The 19,874-nt window shown below is 59.3% G+C and overlaps 1 protein-coding gene across 2 annotated transcripts; it reads left to right on the top strand.

Annotated features, from left to right (window-relative positions):
* The first annotated feature begins 13,179 nt into the window (after positions 1-13,179).
* Positions 13,180-18,907, top strand: GPR84 (G protein-coupled receptor 84). Of its 2 annotated transcripts, none has more exons than XM_038378860.2 (2): positions 13,180-13,366; positions 16,583-18,907. In XM_038378860.2, exon 2 carries the CDS (start codon positions 16,668-16,670, stop codon positions 17,856-17,858), a length of 1,191 nt encoding a protein of 396 aa, XP_038234788.1. In that variant the 5' UTR covers positions 13,180-13,366; positions 16,583-16,667; the 3' UTR covers positions 17,859-18,907. The 2 variants fall into 2 exon arrangements, with proteins under 2 accessions (XP_038234788.1, XP_038234789.1); XM_038378861.2 differs by lacking the exon at positions 13,180-13,366 and adding an exon at positions 13,629-15,349.
* The last annotated feature ends 967 nt before the right edge of the window (positions 18,908-19,874 follow it).

Here is a 19,874-nt window from a genome sequence, read left to right as displayed (position 1 = left end):
TTGTGGGGCAGTGTCTGCAGGGCTGCATCGTGCTTGAGGGACTCAAACCTTTGCAGAGGGGGCCCAGTGTAGCCAGGTTCCCAGGTCCTGACCCTGGTGCGAGCGCTGGGATGTCCCCTGAGTCCTGCTCAGGCACAGGGAGTTTCTCTTCTCAGCAAAGGGAATGGGAGCCACAAGACAAATCTGGCCCAGGCCCCACGGCCCCCAGCAAGGAGCCTGCACTGCACCGGGCAGGGCCAGGACGCTGGGGTCCTTGAGCCCGGTTCAGCTTTTGCTGGCTCTGTGGGGCAATGCCCGATTCCCCTGAGGCAAGGAGCAGAGGAGCCGGCCTGTAGCATCCCCACAAGCACAGCAGCCCCAGGCAGAAAAATGGGAGCATTAATCTTAGTTAAGGAGGGAAACTGAGGCATGGAGCAGGCCTGAGACTGGCCCAAGGATAAGTGGCAGAGCTGGGGCCTGTCCCCAGGAATCCTGACTCCCAGCCCCTCTCCCTCCAACCACCCACTTGCTTTTACTCCCTAGGCTCCACATCCCTCCCAGAGCTGGGGCTAGTACCCAGGTATCCTGACTCCCAGCCTCCCATGCTCTAACCACTAGCCCCCACTCCCCTCTGTGACGCAGAGAGAGGGGGGAGTGTTGACCTGAGAATGAAGCAGGGGAGTTTCACTAGGGATGTTTCAGAGTAGCAGCCGTGTTAGTCTATTCGCAAAAAAGAAAAGGAGGACTTGTGGCATCTTAGAGACTAACAAATTTATTTGAGCATAAGCTTTCGTGAGCTACAGCTCACTTCATCAGATGCATCCGATGAAGTGAGCTGTAGCTCACGAAAGCTTATGCTCAAATAAATTTGTTAGTCACTAGGGATGGGATACTTGAGAGCCTGTAACCAAGCCAGGAGGGGGAGGGAGAGGTAACACCTCTGCCCTGGGAATGTGGAAAAAGGCTGCAGGAGAGAGCCTGCTGGGGGGTGGGGGGGGGGTTAGTTTCAGTTTGGTGCTGAGTGGTGGAATGCAGGGAACCCCAGGGCTGGGGTCTAAGCTCCCTGCTCCCCCAGAAGGACTTGACTGAGGGGTCCTGGTTGTACCCCCAAGCTCTGTTTTAGACTGTGTTCCTATTGCCCAATAAACCTTCCGTTTTACTGGCTGGCTGAGAGTCACAGTGAATCCCAGGAAGAGGGGTGCAGGCCCCGGACTCCCCCACACTCCATGACACCCTCCCACAAGCAGGGTTATGAGTGGCTGGTGCCCTGGTCCGAATGGTGCTTGCTTGTTGGCTCTGGGCTCTGCCTTGTGTACATAGATCCCTGCCCATGGCATGGCCGGTCCCTGCATCCATCAAGCACCAGACATGCGGGCAGATTGCACCCGTGCTCAGCTCCAAGGCCAGACCTGGCCTGTGGGGGAAGGAATGTGACTCCAGGCCTGGCAGGATCACCTGGCCCTAGAAGGTGCTGAGGCCACAGTGGGTTGTGCCTAGGGGCAGGGGTGCAGCTGGGCAGGTGCCTAGGGCATTTGGTCACAACCCCCCAGGGAGGCTGCAGAGAGACACCGGCCCCTGGCATTCTCCTAGCTCCACTGGCTGGTTGGGGGGCAGGGGGGCACACGGTGGGGCCCAGGAGGGACAAGCCGGAGGCCCAGCTGGGGAGGAGCCGACAGAGACTGGGGCCCTGAGTCCCAGGGAGAACCTGGCAGTGTCCTGTTGGAGCTTCTCTGTGCCCAGGGCGTGATGGGAGCGAGGCACCCAGGGGAAGGGTGGCCCTGGTGCCAGCTCTGGGGCCATGCCATGTCCCACCCGGGGTATGTGCAGCCGCTGCCCTCGTCCATTTTATCCTCAGTTTCTGGGGGGGGGGCATGACCCTGGCACTGATGGGACAGACGACGCTCAGCAGCCCAGGATGGCAGCAGAGCCCTGGGGGGTGGAGGCTGGGACTGACTCTGAGACCCTCCCTCCCAAGAAGCCTAGCTGGCAGGTGAGAGACCAGGAAGACAGGGCGGGGAATGATCCTGCCAGGCTGCTGCCAGAGTAACCAGATGCCCCACACTGGAGTGACCCCAACCCTGGGTCCCACGGCCTATGGCACATAGGAGAATGACTGCTCAGGCCCCCCCACCTCTCCCCATCCACAGGCCCCCAGACCCTCTACCTTCTCCATCCATGGGCTCCCAGTCCCCTTTCCTCTCCCATCCAGGCGCCCCCTGCCCTCCCGCCTTCCCCATCCACAGGCCCCCAGCCCCCCTGCTTCCCCCATCCATGGGCCCCCAGCCCCCTCCACCTTCCCCATCCATGGGCCCCCAGCCTCGCTCAGCTCCTGGGTTCAAAGTGTCTCCACACCCCAGGGCTGGGGCAGAGACAGGATTTGCTACAATGACAAACTCTTGAGATCCTTGAGCCATGGTTCATGGGGCCCTGATGAAAATGCCCCCGACCCAAACCCTTGCTGGGGGCGGAGGCAAAGGGCCTCCACCAAGGTCTCTTGGGAAGTGCCCACCTCTCCATGCCCCCCCTTACCTCCCACTTATGCCTCAGTCGGGTGCTGGCCCCTTTGCCCTGATTCTAAGGGCCACGCAAAGACATGGGCACCTGGTGTCTTCTGCCCTAAAAGTCGGGCCCTGCATTCATGCACCCTCCAGCAGGTGGACTGCTGCCCCACACAACATTGACAGCAGTGGCTGGGGTGGCGTCAATACCCCAAGCAGCAGGGGCAGTGTCGCCACAGTGACCGCAGGGAGGGAGGAAGGAGCCTGGAAGAGTGGTTAGAGCAGTGGGCGGAGACCGGATTCCTGGGTTCTTCCCAAGTGCTTAGGGCAGGAAGTGGAGTTTACTGGGTTAGAGTGTAGCGGAAGTGGGGGGAGGGCTGGGAGCTCGGACTCCTGGGTTCTGCACTGATAGCCCAGAGCAGGGACAGGACCCCGGGGAATCGCCCTCCCACACAGGCCAAGAACCAGGCTGTGGTGGCACCAGCACCTGCAGGGAAGAGAGTGCTCCCTCCCCCCGGCTCTCAGGGCTTGTGAGACTCCTCCCCCCACCCCAGGTCAAAACCAGAACTGTCCCCCTCCCGCTAGCACAGTGTTACAGACAATACTCCAAGTGCCCCCCCAACCCCTTCCCCCACAGTACACACAGACGTCCCCTGACCCTGCCCACCTTCATAGCCAGGCCCCTCCAGGGCTCCCCTTCCCCCCACGGTCCTGGGGGATGGACCCAGGGGCTGAATCCCCCCCACAGTGATGGGAGAACATGGGTGGGTGCCCTCAGTGCCCCACCCAGGTCTGAATGGGGGAGCTCCCCAGCCCAGCCCCAGAGGGAGTGAAGGGGCCTGGACACATGTGCCACAGCCTGGACTCAGCAATGGGCCATGAGTGCCACCTGGTGACACTGGGCTGCCCTAGGGCCTGCGGGCACAACAGCCCCAGTCTTCCCTCATGCCCTGCCCTGCCCTGCTGGGACCCACCAGAGGGTCCCACCCCCTGCTCAGCCAGGCTTTGGCCTCTCGGCAGTGAGTAATTAGTGCCGGGAGGGGCCCCTGTCTCATTGGGAGCTGGGCTGAGGCCCTCGCACTCAACTCACACCAAGCGGGCATCAGGTGGGAGCATCTGTTGTTGGTCCTCCCTGTGGGGAGAGACGTGGCCTGCTCCTGTCCCCTACCCAACTCCAGTATCTGAGCCCACAAACCCAGCATCAGCATCTCCCCAGCCCCTGCCCCCTGTGATCAAAGCCCCGCAGCTCCAGCCGGCTGTGTGGGTCTCTCAGGGCATATGGAGCCCATAGGCCCTTCCCTCTGTCTCCAAGCCACAGTAGGGCCATGCGCCAGCCCCTCTCCCCCCCCCCCCGTTCCCCCACCCATGGCTGGGTTAGGGCCTGTCAGCCAGCCTGCCCCTGCTCATTTGCTTTGTAAATTGTGTGTATTGGCACCTGGTGGAGATGTCGGATCTATAGGCCCCATCAATCACTCATTTCAGCTGCATGCCTGAGCAGCCTGCCCACCCCGGGACCAGCGGAGCACTGGGCTTCCATGCCAGGGCCAGCATTCACACAGATGAATTACATCCCACTGGCTGGGGGGAGGAGTAGGGGCTAGTGGTTTGAACAGGGGAGCTAGGAACCAAGACACCCGGGTTCTATTCTGGGTTCTGGAAGTGAGTGGATCTAATGGTTAGAGAAGTGGGGGCCTGGAAGCAAGGATTCCTGGGTCCTCATCTCAGCTGTATGGCCGTCCCCTCTCTGTGCTTCAGTTTCCCGATTGGTACAATGGAGCTAATGATGCTTATTTACCCACCTCCCAGGCCTGGTTCTGTTCTAGCCTCCCTGGCTCTGATGTCAGTTTGGAATGCCTCCATGGAGCCCTGGCCCCTCTGAGGCAGACTCAGATCCTGCCTCTGCAACCCCTCGAGCCTTCGATTGGGAGAGCTATTAACCCTTGTGGCTTCGATTTGTGCCAATGCAAAGGAACAAAAAGCCACACGCAGCTCATGGGGCGGGAGGAGCGGAGCTGGCATTCAGCCTGGCTGGAGAGCACCCTCAGTCCCCCAGGTGTTGCACAGCCGGTTTCAGAGACCACGTGCTCAAATGCTGCAGGACAGACATCCCACTTGCCAAGCGAGGCCCCAGCAATGCTCTCCAATTAGAGGGATCTCAGGAGCTGCCCCCACCCCAGAAGCAGCCACTTTCCAGCAGAAGTCCCGTGTACATACAGTTTGAGACACTCTTGGGGGGGTCATTCCCCAATCCAAGGTCACTGAGGAGTAGATGTTCCTGCCCCTGGTGTCTTCAGCTCAAGACTGCACAGCTCTTTCCAAAGAACACACTCTAGCTCGACCATCAGATCAGGGCTGGGAGCAGGAATCGCTGGGGGAAGGTCCCTGTCCTGGGTGTCCCAGCTCTCTTCTTCCTGACACCACCACCCAGATCTGGTCTTCTATGACGAGATAACTGGCTCTGTGGATGAGGGGAAAGCAGTGGACATGTTATTCCTTGACTTTAGCAAAGCTTTTGATACGGTCTCCCACAGTATTCTTGGCAGGAAGTTAAAGTATGGGCTGGATGAATGGACTATAAGGTGGATAGAAAGCTGGCTAGATTGTCGGCTCAACGGGTAGTGATCAATGGCTCCATGTCTAGTTGGCAGCGGAGTGCCCCAAGGATCGGTCCTAGGGCCGGTTTTGTTCAGTATCTTCATAAGTGATCTGGAGGATGGCGTGGATTGCACCCTCAGCAAGTTTGCAGATGACAGTAAACTGGGAGGAGAGGTAGATACACTTGAGGGTAGGGATAGGATACAGAGGGACCTAGACAAGTTGGAGGATTGGGCCAAAAGAAATCTGATGAGGTTCAATAAGGACAAGTGCAGAGTCCTGCACTTAGGACGGAAGAATCCCATGCACTGCTACAGACTAGGGACTGAGTGGCTACGCAGAAGTTCTGCAGAAAAGGACCTAGGGATTACAGTGGATGAGAAGCTGGATATGAGTCAACAGTGTGCCCCTGTTGTCAAGAAGGCTAACGGCATTTTGGGCTGTATAAGTAGGAGCTTTGTCAGCAGATCAAGGGATGTGATCATTCCCCTCTATTTGGCATTGGTGAGGCCTCACCTGGAGTACTGTGTCCAGTTTTGAGCCCCACACTACAAGAAGGACATGGAAAAATTGGAGAGAGTCTAGCGAAGGGCAACAAAAATTATTAGGGGACTGAAACACATGACTTACAAGGAGAGACTGAGGGAAGTGGGATTGTTTAGTCTGCGGAAGAGAAGAATGAGGGAGGATTTGATAGCTATTTTCAACTACCTGAAAGGGGGTTCCAAAGAGGATGGATCTAGACTGTTCTCATTGGTACCAGATGACAGAACAAAAGAGTAATGGTCTGAAGTTGCAGTGAGGAAGGTTTAGGTTGGATACTAGGAAAAACGTTTTCACTAGGAGGGTGGTGAAGCACTGGAATGGGTTACCTAGGGAGGTGGTGAAATCTCCTTCCTTAGAGGTTTTTAAGTCCCTGGCTTGAAAAAAGCCCAGGCTGGCATGATTTAGTTGGGGATTGGTCCTGCTTTGAGCAGGGGGTTGGACTAGATGCCTCCTGAGGTCTCTTCCAACCCTGATATTCTATGATTCTATGAACACCACCGATCCGGCCAGACAGAGCCACTAGGCTGGACAGTCACCATGTCAGTTATTTAAAGGGCCCTGCCAGAGAAAGGCAGTGGGGTTCGGGCCCCATTTCGGTGGCTTCATGATGAGGCAGAATTATAATAACAACCTGGAGCTCTTGTCTCAATGCGCTTTCCAAGTGGGACACACGATCATTATCCCCACTGTACAGCTGGAGAAACTGAGGCACGCAGAATGGAAGTGACGTTCAAGCTCCCCATGCAAGCCAGTGCTAGAGCCAGGACTAGAAACTGGTGTCCTGAGGCCCAGTCTATTGCTTTAGCAACTGGGCCAGTGTTTCTCAAACGTGGCCACCAGAGGATTTTTTTTGCTGTCAAGACAGCGTCCAAAACATGGGGAGAATTGGGGTCGATTGAGGAACATTGCCCCCCAAAACCATATACGTTGAAAGTAGAGAGCACAATTTAAAGGTTTGACCACCGCCCAAACATCTCAAGTCACGCACACCCCCACAAGTAGGAGAGCCCTCCCCCTTACGCTCGATCTCCCCTCCCAGAAAACAGCAGCCCCTCCCTGCAGTGCCCAGCTGTCGCTCCTGAATCGCTGTTACCAAGGGCAGCGAGATGTGATGCCCTGGTGTTTGCACTGGCATGGCCAGCAGGGATCGGCATCCTGCACCGCGCAGCCTCCTCGGGAGCAGCGCCTCGGAAGACACATGGGGCCAGTGTGCCTGGCGCCGGACGCGCCTCGTCAGTGGAGGCAGCTGCGGCCTTTAATCACCAAGACATTCCCCTGTCCAGCAACTACACTCCTGCCCAACCCAGGACAGGGGACCTTGGGGATCCGCAGGAGGCTGCTGTGCTCCCGGCCCACCTTCTCCAGTGCGGGCTCCTGCTGAAGGGCCGTGGGAGGCAGAGACAGAGCCGGGAACGTATCTGTGGATATTCATTTGTTTTTCCTAAATTTAATTCAATATTTCAGGAAAAATTGTCAGCGCGGTCCCAGCAAGAGTTGGTGGTCGCACTCTGAGGCCACACCTCACTAGGCTACACTGCCAGGCCTGGATGTTTTCCCCATGCGGCTCTCCTTTCCTGCCCATATTGAATGCTAGCAATGACTCAGTCTTTGCTTGGGCAGGGGCTCTGGGGCAGGCCCTGTGATTAAGGCCTGTGGCACGCCCCACCCTTCGGTGACTTTATCACAGAGATCTTTTCTCCCACTGTGCACTGGGCGTTTGCGTTAAATCACAGCCGACACCGTGCAGAACGGCTAAGGCTGAGTGAAACCCACCCACCCTGGCTCCTGCTGCCCCAGGGCCAGAACCCCACCCGTTCTCCAGCCATCCCCAGAGAGTCCTGGGAAAACAAGGAGCTAGATTTATTGGGTGAAAAGTCAAGCAAAAAGAAGCCACAAACTGGGGCCTCTTTCCCATAAAGAGGCAATAAAGCTGGCTCACCCTCTGCAGAATGGGAAGTGCCTGGTCCCAGCCCCACCTGCCAGGGGCCGGGCAGGGCTCATAGCTGGGAGGTGCTCCGGGTTCCAGTTAAACCTAGAACCGAGCTGGGCATGGCAAGCCCATGGGGTGGTTTTTCCAGTTCTGCCAGAACCTGTCCCCTCCCCCCCATCCCTCGCTGGCTGGCTGAGATTGTTGCAAGCAGCCACCACAGCCCGTGCCTGCCGTCGGGTCATCTCAGCCCCGCGCTGGGGGCACAGAGGGGAGGCCCTGTGCTGGGACTGGAGGTGCTTTCCTAGGCAGCACCTGCAGGAGGCACCCATGCTGTCATCGGAGGCAAAAGCCCCAGCTGGATGGTGAGTGCTGCTTATTATAGGCTGTCCTGTGGCCCATCGCTGTAGCATCTGGGCACTGGGCTGAGCTCATGCTCAGCTGCTCACGTGTGAGGTGGCTGGACGGGGTCAGGCAGGAAGCATGTGACACAGACAGAAATAGAGCCCAGGTCCCCTGATTTCCAGCCCTAACCACAGGAGTGTTCTTCCTGTAATCTTGCGAGCTCTGCTCGGGGGTGTGGGGCACTGGCCACAGCCTGAGATTCAGCTGATGGGTCGAGGCCGGAGGGGGAGTGAGGCTGATAGCCCCAGGTGAGGTGCAGCTCACTCCTAGCCCTCTGCAGAGACACCACTCGGAGGGCTGGGCTAGCATGGAGTCTGGCTCCACCAGAGGCCCCAGGCTCTCAGCTGGTACGTGGGGGTAAAGCTCTGACTGTGGGGGGGCCCCGATAGGACAGGGCAGCCTGCCGGCAGCGCTCCGGAAACAGGCGGGCGTCAGCACATGCAGGGTCCCTGGGGATGTGCCAGCCTCAGCTGGGGATGGGCATAAGGAAACTCTATTACCTGTGGTTCTGAAGCGCGGGCCCGCTCAGCTCCTCATGGGCCAAACGCTCCCAGTGCGAATGGCTTGTGTCCCCGTTCCCATTTCGGTTCTCCTGGGGAGTCCTAGCTGTCACACGCCGGATGATCGGATTCATTAGCCAAGATATTACCCGTAGAAATGTGAGAAGAGTCCCTGATCTCCATGGGCAGCGTGTCCTGCCCAGGGAGCAGCTGGACCCTGGTTCCTGCGCTAACGGTTTGACAGTATCAAAACCAAACGCTTCCATTAGCTCCAACCTGCTGGTTCTGATCTGGGACAGACCCAAGGTGGGATTCCCAGCTCAGCCCATCACTAGGGCCATCGTCAGAGAGCCTTGGCGGCCCACTCAGTCCTGGCATCTATGCCAGCCAGGCCCCAGGACCTGCCCTGATGCCCTGGTGTCTTGGAACTGGCCTGAGGCACCCCACTCCCCCATTCCTTGCTGCTGAGTGGCCATCAGATGGGAACAACTCTCAGGGACCAGGGCTGCCTCCTACCTCATATCTCAGCCTGCGGCCGGGCAAGTCCCCTCCACCATAGCTGGGCATGGGGCCATGTGGACTCGGGGTCATTGCAGGGCAGGAGCAGTGTGAGGTAGGGTAGGGGCAGCTCAGGGCACAGCATGGGGGCAGATGGGGTGGTGGGGGGAGCTAGGGGCTGCTCTTATTGGCCAGGCCTTTGTGTGGTCACCCCAAGGGCTTTGCCACCATTGCCAGCAATCTCAGCTTGTCCTTTTCCAGGCTGTAGCTTGGGGGAGCCGGAGCTATTTGGGAGAAAGGAGTTTAAAACACTATTACACTGAGCAGCCATGGGGTGGCACTGGGGGGCAGCTGGGGCAGGGGCTTAGAGCAGGATGTTGGCAAGGCTGGTGCTGCGCTCGGCCCTGCGGGGGGCTTGGAGCTGGACTCGGGCAGGGCTGGTGCTGCACTCAGCCCAGTGCCATGTGGGAGGCCTGGGGGAGCTCGGAGCCGCACTTGGGAGGGGCCCATGCTGAGTTCAGCCTCGCGGGGGGCTCTGGGAGCTCGGTGGGGCTAGGAACTGGACTCAGGTGGGGCCTGCACTGTATTTGGCCCTGCGGGGGGCTCTGGGGGTTCGGGGGGCTCGGAGCTGGACTCAGGCAGGGCTTGGCGCACACCGTGGAATGCGTTTGGATTAGGCCGGACAGACACACTTCAGCACTGGGTTTGTTTATGTTGCTCCATTTCCCTCTCATGCCAACTCAAAGGCAAATAAAGAAATGCAGCCTCCCCAGGGTCTGAGACCCCCTGCCCAGCACACAAGCCCCTCCTGGCACTCTGGGCCGACCCGCCAGGCCCACGCCAGCTCCCTCTGCAAAGGGCAAAGTCCGGAGACGAACCTGACTTTTGCCCATGCAGGGGAGTCAGCAAAGGGCTGGTGCCCCGAGAGAAGGGGAGCCCCCATGGAAAACAAAGCCAGTGTAGCCGCAGGCTGGGCCCCCCAATGGATCCAGCGCTGACTCTGCTGGACCCTGCGGATGCTCCCCTAAGCCCAGAGACTCCTCACAGGGGAAGCCCCCATCTCCCTGGGACCCTCACGTCCCTGCCGGGGGACAGCCTGGAGAAAAGCTTTACAGATCTCTCCAGCCAATCGGACACTTGAATGCCCCAAAGCCCACGTGAAGGGATACCCTGGTGACACAAACCCCCCAGCTCGGGTCACTAGTGGAGAACAAACCAGCCCCTTAGGGCACCATGCTCCCTGATAAGCTAGCAGAGTAACTCCCACAGCTAGCAGCAGTAGTAGGCGCTTATCCTTCACATGGGCCAGCCCCAGAGAGGCTCACTACAGACGACCATAATATAGCAACAGCATAAATCAAGGCCGGAGTCACATGGGGGTTTAGAGCTTGTGCCCAAGATGCTGCCACTGAACATTTACCAGCAACAAGGTAGAATGCCAGCCCCTGAAGTCAGGGCGCGCAGACTGGTGCTGAACATGGCAGGGCCCCCGGGCAGGTGCTGGATGTGGCAGGGCTGGATGTGGCAGGTGCTGGATGTGGCAGGGCCCCCGGGAGGGCGCTGAACATGGTAGGGCCCCCAGGTGGGCACTGAAGACAGCAGGGCTCCCTGTGGCATGAGGAAGACTGCAGACTCCCACGCATTTAATATCAGAAGCCGGCAATGGCCTGTGGAGTGGGGTGGGCATTGCAGGCAGTGGTGGTGGATTAGCCACTGGGCCAACAGGGCCTGTGCCAAGGGGTCCCAGCCGATTGAGGGCCCTGGAAAAATTGGGTCTGGCACACGAGAGTTTATGGCTATGTCCAAGTCTCTGGCGTAAATGTGCATGTCCACAGCATCAACATGGAGCCCTTCCGTGAACCGTGCTACTTTGGCCTCAATGAGCCCCAGTGGCAGGCAGTTCCGCAGGTTAATGTGTTGTGTAAATCTGTGCTTTACTGGCGTTAATTCATCTGGGAGCCCAAGAGTTTTTGCTGGTTAAAACAGTTCTCTAAAGAGAACTCAGCGGGCCTGTGGCAAACTGCAGGCGGAGAGCAGCGGGGGAGGTTCTCAGAGCATGCGGCTGGCCGGATTTCCATGCAGCCGACTGATGGGGGCAATGATCTGGGTGCCCTCAGCTATGGCAAACCCAGCTTGAGCCATGCATGGGGCAGAGTGTGGGCTAGCACCCCAGTGCATGCTGGGAAATCACCGGTCACCAGCGCCAAACCCTGCAGAGAAGGGCCCCTTCCAGCTGCAATGCCCCTTTGGCCAAGGGCTGCCGTATCGTGTGGATGAGTTCCAAGTGCCATCTCCCTCGAGGCTCTGTTCTGAGAGCCATGGCCCATGGGGCAACAAAATGGGGGCAGGCGAGTGGGGGGCAGGATGGAGGTGCTCAGCTCCACAAGGGAAGGGGAAGTGGGGGGCAGGACAGGATGGGGGATGCTCAGCTCCACAAGGGAAGGGAAGAGGGATGGGGTAGGGGGTGCTCAGCTCCACAAGGGAAGGGGAAGTGGGGGGTGCTCAGTCTACAGGGGAAGGGAAAGTGGGGGGTGGGGATGGGGTGCTCAGCTCCACAAGGGAAGGCGAAGTGGGGGACAGGAAGAGGGTGCTCAGCTTCACAAGGGGAGGGGAAGTGGGGGGAGCAGGGGGTGCTTAGCTCCACAAGGGAAGGAGAAGTGGGGGGGCAGGGAGTGTTCAGCTCCACAAGGGAGGGAAGTAGGGGGCAGGGCGGGAGGGTGCTCAGCTCCCTGTCGGGGATCTCTCACATCCCTCGGGGGAGTTCCAGGGACACCCAATGCTTCACCCTTCTCCCCCATGGGTCTCTGACTGGTTCTTACAGCTCTTGTCTGACCTTCCTGTCAGTGCTGGTGGCCTAATGGTTAGAGCATAGGCCTGGGAGCCAGCTCTGGGCATCATTCCCTGCTGCTGAGTGGGTTATTTCACTGGCACTTCTCCCACGCTTTGAGCCCTGGCGTGAGTGCAGAGTGCCCGCTGTGACTTGCCCCTGGGAGCCAGCTGGGTAGCTGAGCTGAGATGGAAGAGACTCTCGCCTGGAGTCGGTCAGTGGGGGAAAGAACCCAGGAGTCCTGACTGCCTCGCTCTAAGAGAATAGAACACCGGCATCCTGGGTGCCAATCCCTGCTTCTAACCATCCAACAGCCGCCCCGGAACTCACACCAGTTGGGCTCGCAGGCTGCACTGCCCCCTGCTGGCGTTAACCACCAACGTGTGTGACTTGGCAGCTGCTGGTGGCAGGGCACTGGAGCTGCCCTGCCAGCCACTCATTGGCTGGGGCTTGCCAGCTGGTGGCACTGCTGGGGTTCCATGGGCGCTGCGTTGTCTGGCACCCATGTGGCTGTGGGCTCGTTGGCAGGGGTGTGGAGGGCGAATTGGGGTCTCCCTTCCCCTGAGGGGAGCCTGGCTCTGAGCACCGGGGCTGCTGATGCCCGCTTGGGGAGTCTGGATCTTGGAGCCTCTTGCCAATTGCAGATGCTCCTGAGGGAGCCTGGCCCATCGGCTCTCGGGATGTGGCAGCTCCTGAACCCTGGCCTAAGGGGGCATAGAGCTGCTGACAGCAATTGGGGGGCAGCTGGCACCCCCTGGCCACCCCACAACTCCACGACAGGGCTTCAAATAACTCCCTACCTTACTGCCCCTTCCCGTGCAGCCCATGGCTGGGGAGGGGGCCAGTAGGGGGCTCCACAGGAGGGGAGCCTGCCCCCCAGCAGACAGAATCTGCCCCCTCGGGGCAGAGCCCTGAGCAGTCGCCTGCGGGCTCTGCAATGGTCCAGTCTAACGTGGGGGCTCGGCACTTGACTAAGGGCTGCTGGGCCACATCTCACCTTCCCCCAGCGTGGGGTGGGGAGGGAAGGCTGGGGGTTTGGCTTGTTGCCAGGTCCTTGTGTGACATGCTGCGGCAGGCCGGCCTTATGGTAACCCCGTGTGGGGACCCTGCCAGCGCAGGCCCGCAGCCAGGAGCCAGGCAGAGCCACAGGTGTCCACGGGCAGCCACTTCAGCGCTGAACCCCTTCGTAGCCAGCCCCCCACCCTGCCCTTGCCTGCCCCCTGCCAGGGCCCCCCTGCAAGCACCAGCCCCCTGAGCACCACCGGCGCCCCCCTTCTGGCAGGACCATGCAGGCCCCCGACCCAACACGTTGCACTTGCCCTTGGTGCTCTCCGGAGCCCTGTGTGTTCAGCTGTGATTGACCCCTCCACCCCAACCTCAGCTGCTGTGTTCAATCTCCTCTCTATCCTAACAAAGCCCACAGCCTTGCGCTCACGCCTGCACCCAGGAAGGAGGAAGTTACCTCACCGGCTTTCACAAAACTCAGGGCTTTCTCCCTTGCTGCCGGGGCGTGAAGCCATAATAGCTGGGGGGAGAGGCTGTGCCGGCAGATCGCTCCAAGCACAGTTGGACACATCTGCCCCTCAGCTTGGTAAGGTTTTGACCCTCCCGGATGGTCTGCGCCAAGCCGTGGAGGGCTGGGCTCACCATAGTGCAGCCCCTGTGGCTCCGGGTGGTCCAGCAGGGGGCGGTGTGCAGCCACCATTGGTGCTGATCAGATCTGTACAGGGGCTGGGTCATGGACCGGCTCTGGCTGATGGTGCTGGGAGCCCTGCTGGGGGAACTCTCACAGCCAGAGCGGGCACCGGGCCGGGGGAGAGGGAGGGTGGCACAGGCAGGGCAGGCACCAGGTTTGATGGCAGGCTAAGGGGTGGCTAGGAAACAGGCTCCGTGGGAGGGAGAGGGGCTGGCTAGTCTCCTGGGCCTTTTGCCTGATTGCCAGAGTCCTTGGCTCCTTGCGGCTCATTGGGTTTGGGGGAAGGGGCAGCGCTCATGGTGCCCAGGGCCCATGCCATCCTCAGTGCAGTGACTTATGGGTAAGGGGCTACTAAGGGAGGAGATGGGAATCTGGCCTTTCACACCCAGATGGGAGCTGGTGTGTGGGGAAGCAGGCCCCAGTCCTGGCTTGCCGAGCAGGCTAATTGAGCTGGGGCTGTGAGCTGAGCCTGCTCCCGGCAGTGCTCTGCCCTAGAGCCAGCTGGGCTTCTCCATACGATGCTTGGTCCCTTTCGCACGTGGCTCTGGGCTCAGTGGGGCTGTTCCTATGGAGCAGGAAGCCTTGTTACCAGTCCCTGCTGCTCACTGAATCCTTCTTGGGGCCATGCCCCCCCCCCACCACCACAGAGCCAGGGCTCTGCCCTCTGGACTTGAGCCAGCAGGCCCCGGTGGGGCGAACGGGCCGGGTCTCAGGATGGCTGCAGAGCAAAGGCCAGAGTGAAATCTGGAGTAGGTTGCGCTACAGCTGGGGTCTCCTGCACTGTGCCAGCCCCGAGTCCTCTGCGTCAGCTAGGAGACAGAGTCCCCCCAGGCCAGGGAGCATGTCTCATCCCCGGAGGGTCACAGACCCTGCCCCCTTCCCTGTGTCTATTCAGACTGAGCTCTGGGGGCAGGGACTGTCTCAGGCTGCGTCTGTGCAGCGCCAGGCGTGATGAGTTCGGTAAGGGTCGTGTAATGATGCCCTCCGGGGAAAGTGGTGCAGATTCCTGTGCATTCACTGGAACGTGCGAGCAGGGCACTTGGCTCCAGGCTGATAGGGCTCAGTTATGCCGCTCCACCCCAGGGAGCCTGAACCCCGGCAATGCCCAGGGATGCGGAGCCCAGGTGGGGCCTCACCCTGCTCTGCAGACATCCAAGACATCGGTTTCCGTGGAAACGGCCCAAATTAGACCAGGAAGGAAAGAATGGGGCCCTGTTTGATCTCCCTCTCGGGGAGGCTGCCAAGGGCCTGCGCTCGCTGGTGCATTCATTCCAGGGTCTGCGTGGGCCTGCCTGGGATCCAGCATCTGCTCCCTGCTCTCCACCACCCGGGGCAGTGTGGGGCCAGGGCTTGGCTGGAGGGGAAATCGTGCGTCACAACAGGGGCCTCTGTCACGGACTCACAGGGACTCGTGCTCTCTTGGCTCCATACGGTCCCTGGGAGGAACCCCCTTCAGTGCGACAGCCCTGCTCAGGGGTCTACTCTCTCCCGGGGGCTAAGCCCCTCCACCTCCTGGAACTGCACCTCTCTGAGCCTCAGCATGCCTGTCTCTGCTGTGGGCCCCCTCAGGGAGTCCCCTTACTCTGGACCCCCGGGGCCTCCACTCCCAGGGGGAATAATGCCCCCCCGATCTCTAGACCGGAGCGACTCTTGGCCAGCGTAACACAGGAGGGTTTATTGAGCGTCTGAACCCAGCACAGGAAACTCTCAGGGCCCTCAGGCCTGGCCTCCCTCAGCACGGCACATCCAGGTCTGTCCCGCATGCAGATGGGCTCTGGCTGCTCCCTCCTCCTGGCGCAGAGACCCCCTCCTTCCAGCCGAGGCATCCGATATCACCGGCCCCAATAGCTTCTCCCCGACCTTTGTCTTCCATCCCAGGTAAATTGGTCACTGGGGCCCTCTCTCTTCCGTCTTTTGTTCCCCTCTGGCTGGAACTGGTTGGTCAGGTCACCGGGATCCTCTCTTCTCAGCCTGTTGTCCTCCCACTGGCCAGAACCCGCTGATTGCCAAGCTGGGGTGGGCCTCTTAGTCACCAGGTCACCAATTGTTAGGGTTCCCCATTTCCAGGCCATTGTCGAGGGGTCCCGGCTGCTATGTGAGGTCACACCTGGTCCTCTGCAACAACAAACCTTCTCCCACCACCTTGTTAAACATGCAGTACACAGGGAAACTTAGGCGCACACCCGCTATTCATGTAAAACACTACAAAAATCCCCAACTTCATCACAGCCACCCTGGCCAGGTGCTGAACAGACATGGAGTGAGAGAGACTTCCTGCCCCCCAGAGCTCACAATCTGAACAGTCACAAGAGGGAGGGGAAACTGAGGCACAGAGCAGGAAAGTGACTTGTCCATGGGCACTCAGCAGGTCAGTGGCAGAGCTGGGAATGGAGCTGGTCCTGAGTCCCAGCCCCATGGCCTCCCAATAGGACGTGTTGCCTCTGTAACTATACAGCCATGTCAGGGCAGTGGGGCCCTGGGGAGGGGTCTGGGTCCCAGCCATGGGGGAGGCCAATCCAGCTCATAGAGCCAGGAGAGACCCCCCGTGTTTCTAGTGGCCCGATGCCTATGAGTCAGGATGGGCTCCAGCCCCAGATACTTTAACAGAAGGATCTATGCCCACTTTCTCTGCCCTCCCTGCCCCCCACTCCTCCATCCTGCCTCTCCTCACCTCCACCCCAGCTCTGCCTCCCCTCCCCTTCCCCTGCTCTCCCAGCCCTCTCTGCTTACAGCTCCCTTTGGGCTGGACCTGAGCAAAGCACCTCACCCTCCCTAGACCCAAGGCTGCCAGGGCCCAGCCAGCTGGGGTGCAGGGGCAGGAGCCTTCTGGCTGCCCTAACTCATGCCCTGGCCTGGGTTTTGCTGTGGCTGGCAAACGGAGCACAGGGATGTCCTGCCTTGCTGCCTCTTCCCAACTGGCCCAGCTCAGTTGGTGCCCCCAGCCCTGATGACCTGGGGCACAGCTATGCGATGTCCGGCCTGTCTGTGCCTCCCCAGATGGGGGAGACACTTTAAATGTGTGGCTGATTCTGGCTCAGCAGGGGCATTGCAGGGAGGGGCTCCTGGGGCAGGGGACTGTGCTTTGCCTGACCCCCTTTTCTTTTACTTCAGTTCCTAGAAGCCAAGGATCTAGGCCAGGACTGTGCTCTGGGACCTGACCCCTCCCCGAGACCCGGTCCTTCCGCTCCCTGAGACGATGGCGAATGTCACCATGGATAACTTCTCGTGCTATGAGGCGTCCATCGTGGGATACCGCTACGTGGCCGTGAGCTGGGGCATGGTGGTCACTGTGGTGGGCACGCTGGGCAACATGCTGACCCTCCTGGCCTTTGCGGCTGACGCCAAGGTGCAGACCCGCTTCAACCTGCTCATCGTCAACCTGACGCTGGCCGACATGCTGTACTGTGCCGTGCTGCAGCCCTTCTCCGTGGACTCCTACCTGCACTTGCACTGGCGGGCCGGCCCCAGCTTCTGCCGTGTCTTCGGCATGCTGCTCTTCGTCTCCAACTCAGTCTCCATCCTGACGCTCTGCCTCATCGCCGTCAGCCGCTACATGCTCATTGCCAACCCGGCCCTCTTCAACCGGAACTTCTCCCGCCTGGGTGTGGGGCTCATGGCCCTGGGTACCTGGGTCCTCGGCTTTGCCAGCTTTGCCCCGCTCTGGCCCGTCTTCGTGCTGGTGCCCAAGGTCTGCACCTGCAGCTTCCACCGCATCAGGGGCCGGCCCTACACCACTATCCTGATGGCCTTCTACTTTGTGGTGGGCCTCAGCTGCGTGGGCATCTTCTACTTCCTCATCCACCGCAAGGTGAAGGGGGCATCCCACGCCATGGACCGCTACAAGCTGAAGAAGGCCAGCCTGAAGGGGGCTTATGTTGCTGGGGCCAGCTTGGCCACGCCAGGCCAGTTTGTGGAGCTGGACAGCGGCGTGGACACGGGTGTCTCCCAGCACTCCAGCATCTCGGAGCAGGGCCAAACCTCCAAGACACTGGTCATGGAAAATGGCCCAGCCTCAGCCCTCACCCCAACCCCGGCCCCCACCCCTGCCCCTGCCTCTGCTCCTGCCCCTGCCCTCACAGCTCAGGCCCCAGTGGTGCCCAAAAGCCTGCCCTCCCAGCCCAAGGACAGCAACAAGGAGTTCCGGAAGGTCACCTGCATGTGCTTCGTGGTCTTCCTCTTCTTCGTCCTCAGCTACATCCCCTTCCTCCTCCTCAACATCTTCGATGCCAAGAACCGGGCGCCTACATGGTTGCACATGGTGGCCGCCAATCTGACCTGGCTGAACAGCTGCATCAACCCCGTGCTGTACGCCGCCATGAACCGCCAGTTCCGTGAGGCCTACACGCATGTGATCTCCACCATCTCGCGCCGCCTCTGGTGCCTCTGAGGGCTGGGGTGGTAGGGGGGCAGGGCTGCCCCAGATCAGAAAGCTGCCTTGGTGCTGCCCCGCATCCCAGGGGGACCCCATATCCTGTCTTGCCCCAGGGGAGGACATTGGACCCAAGCACAGACTCATGCCAGATGCGAGCTTTGCCCTGCCCCGGTGCCTCCTGCTGGTGGCAAGAGGAACTGCCCTCTCTCTAGGGAGGTGGCAGGGGCAGGTTGGTGCTGAGCCCTGCCCCACATGGGCTGCCAGTGATGGGCTCTGTGCTGCCTTCGCAGAGTGCTAGCATGGACTGTCCCTTTACCCACCGTCCTTGGCCTGGTGAGGTGGTGGAGGCCGGCTGGGCCCTGCCTTCCCAGCTCTATTTATTGTCTGTTCCTGATTTACACCTTGTAATTTTTCTATCACTGCCTCAATGAATGGATCCCTGTGTGTCTATTATTGGCTGCATTGCCTGTTCCCAGCCAGCGAACAAGCCCTCCATCAACTGTGGGGTGGGGGGGGCCTGGGGCCAGGGCCGACCATAGGTCTGGGCTATGTGCATATCCAAGCACCAAGTGTGGGGAGGGGATGGGAAGGGGAGGGAATATGTCATAAACATAGAAGTAAGGATAACATAAAATCTCTCCTGGGAAGCTGTACTAAATCGCTTCACCTATAAGGGGTTAAGAAGCTCAAATAACCTGATTGGCACCTGACCGAAAGGACTGATAAGGAAAGAAGATACTTTCAAATCGAGGGGGGGGGGGTTGTTTGTGCTCTCTTTGTTTGTTCTCTCTCTGACCAGGCAAGTAAACCATCCCCTGAAACACACCTGAAATGATTCATCTAAGATTACAAAAAATTGTAAGCAAGGGCAAGGAAATACGTTAAATTATCTTTTGTTTTAGCTTGTGAATTTTCCCTATGCTAAGAGGTAGTTTTATTCCTGTTTTTTAAAACTGTGAAGCTAAGTCCAGAAGGGAGTCCTCTGTGTTTTAAATCTTTTTATTTCCCTGTAAAGTTATCTTCCATCCTGATTTTGCTGAGATTTTTTACTTTTTTCTTTATAAGGTTCTTGTAAGAACCTGATTGATTTTAGTGTCCTAAAGATAAAGGGTCCGATCTGTACTTACATTAAAACCAATTGGTTGGTATATTATTCTTAAGCCTCCCCAGGAAAGGGGATGAAGGAGCTTGCGAGAATATTTTGGGGGACTAGGGACTCCAAGTGACCCTTTCCTGAATTTTTATGTAAATCACTTGGTGGTGGCAGCAATACGGTCCAAGGAGAAGGAAAGGAAGTTGTGCCTTGGGGAAGTTTTTAACCTAAGCTGGTGGAATATAAACTTAGGGGGGTCTTTCATGCAGGTCCCCACATCTGTACCCCAGAGTTCAGAGTGGGGAGGAAACCCTGACAGGATATTAATGGGGTCCTGGGTTTTTCTAGGTCCAACCCACCCCGAGGCAATACCAACAGCTGTGCCCTCAGCCTGGAGCCTCCAACTGGCTATGTGCTGCCTAGAACCTCACACTCTCTGAAGGGATGGGGATGGGGGGTGGGGGCTGGCTAGCCTCTCCCCCAACCACAGTGCCTCACTTTGGGGAATGGGCCCTGGGGCAGGGAGCCATGGCGAGCCTTTGCTTTGTGTGGGACTGTCAGCTCTAGGTGGAGAGTAAATATGGAAGGGAACGGGACTCATGGCAGGGCTGGGCCACACAGGGGTGGGGGGTGGGGCTGGGCGGGGGGAGGAACTGGGGCAGCAGGGAGGGGGCAGGGAGGGAAGGGGTTAGATCCTGTTCCGTTGCTGCCTCTTTATCAACAAAGAGGACTCCTGCCCTGATGATTAGTGGGGAGAGGCCCCTGCCCCACTCACTGTGAGATAAGGTTGGCCCCTAGGTCCACCAGAGCAGAGCTGTGCCCCATGGCCAAGCACCCCCACCGTGCCAGGCTGACAGAGAGACATGGCCCTGATTTGCTGGTCCCCAGCCAGGCTGGTGCAAGGGGCTGCAGGACAGGTGGTGGCCCTGGGGAACAAC

The sequence above is a fragment of the Dermochelys coriacea genome, chromosome 20, assembly GCF_009764565.3.
Source record: "Dermochelys coriacea isolate rDerCor1 chromosome 20, rDerCor1.pri.v4, whole genome shotgun sequence".
In the NCBI taxonomy this organism is placed as follows: Eukaryota; Metazoa; Chordata; order Testudines; family Dermochelyidae; genus Dermochelys; species Dermochelys coriacea.
This window is presented reverse-complemented; position numbering and strand designations above follow the sequence as displayed.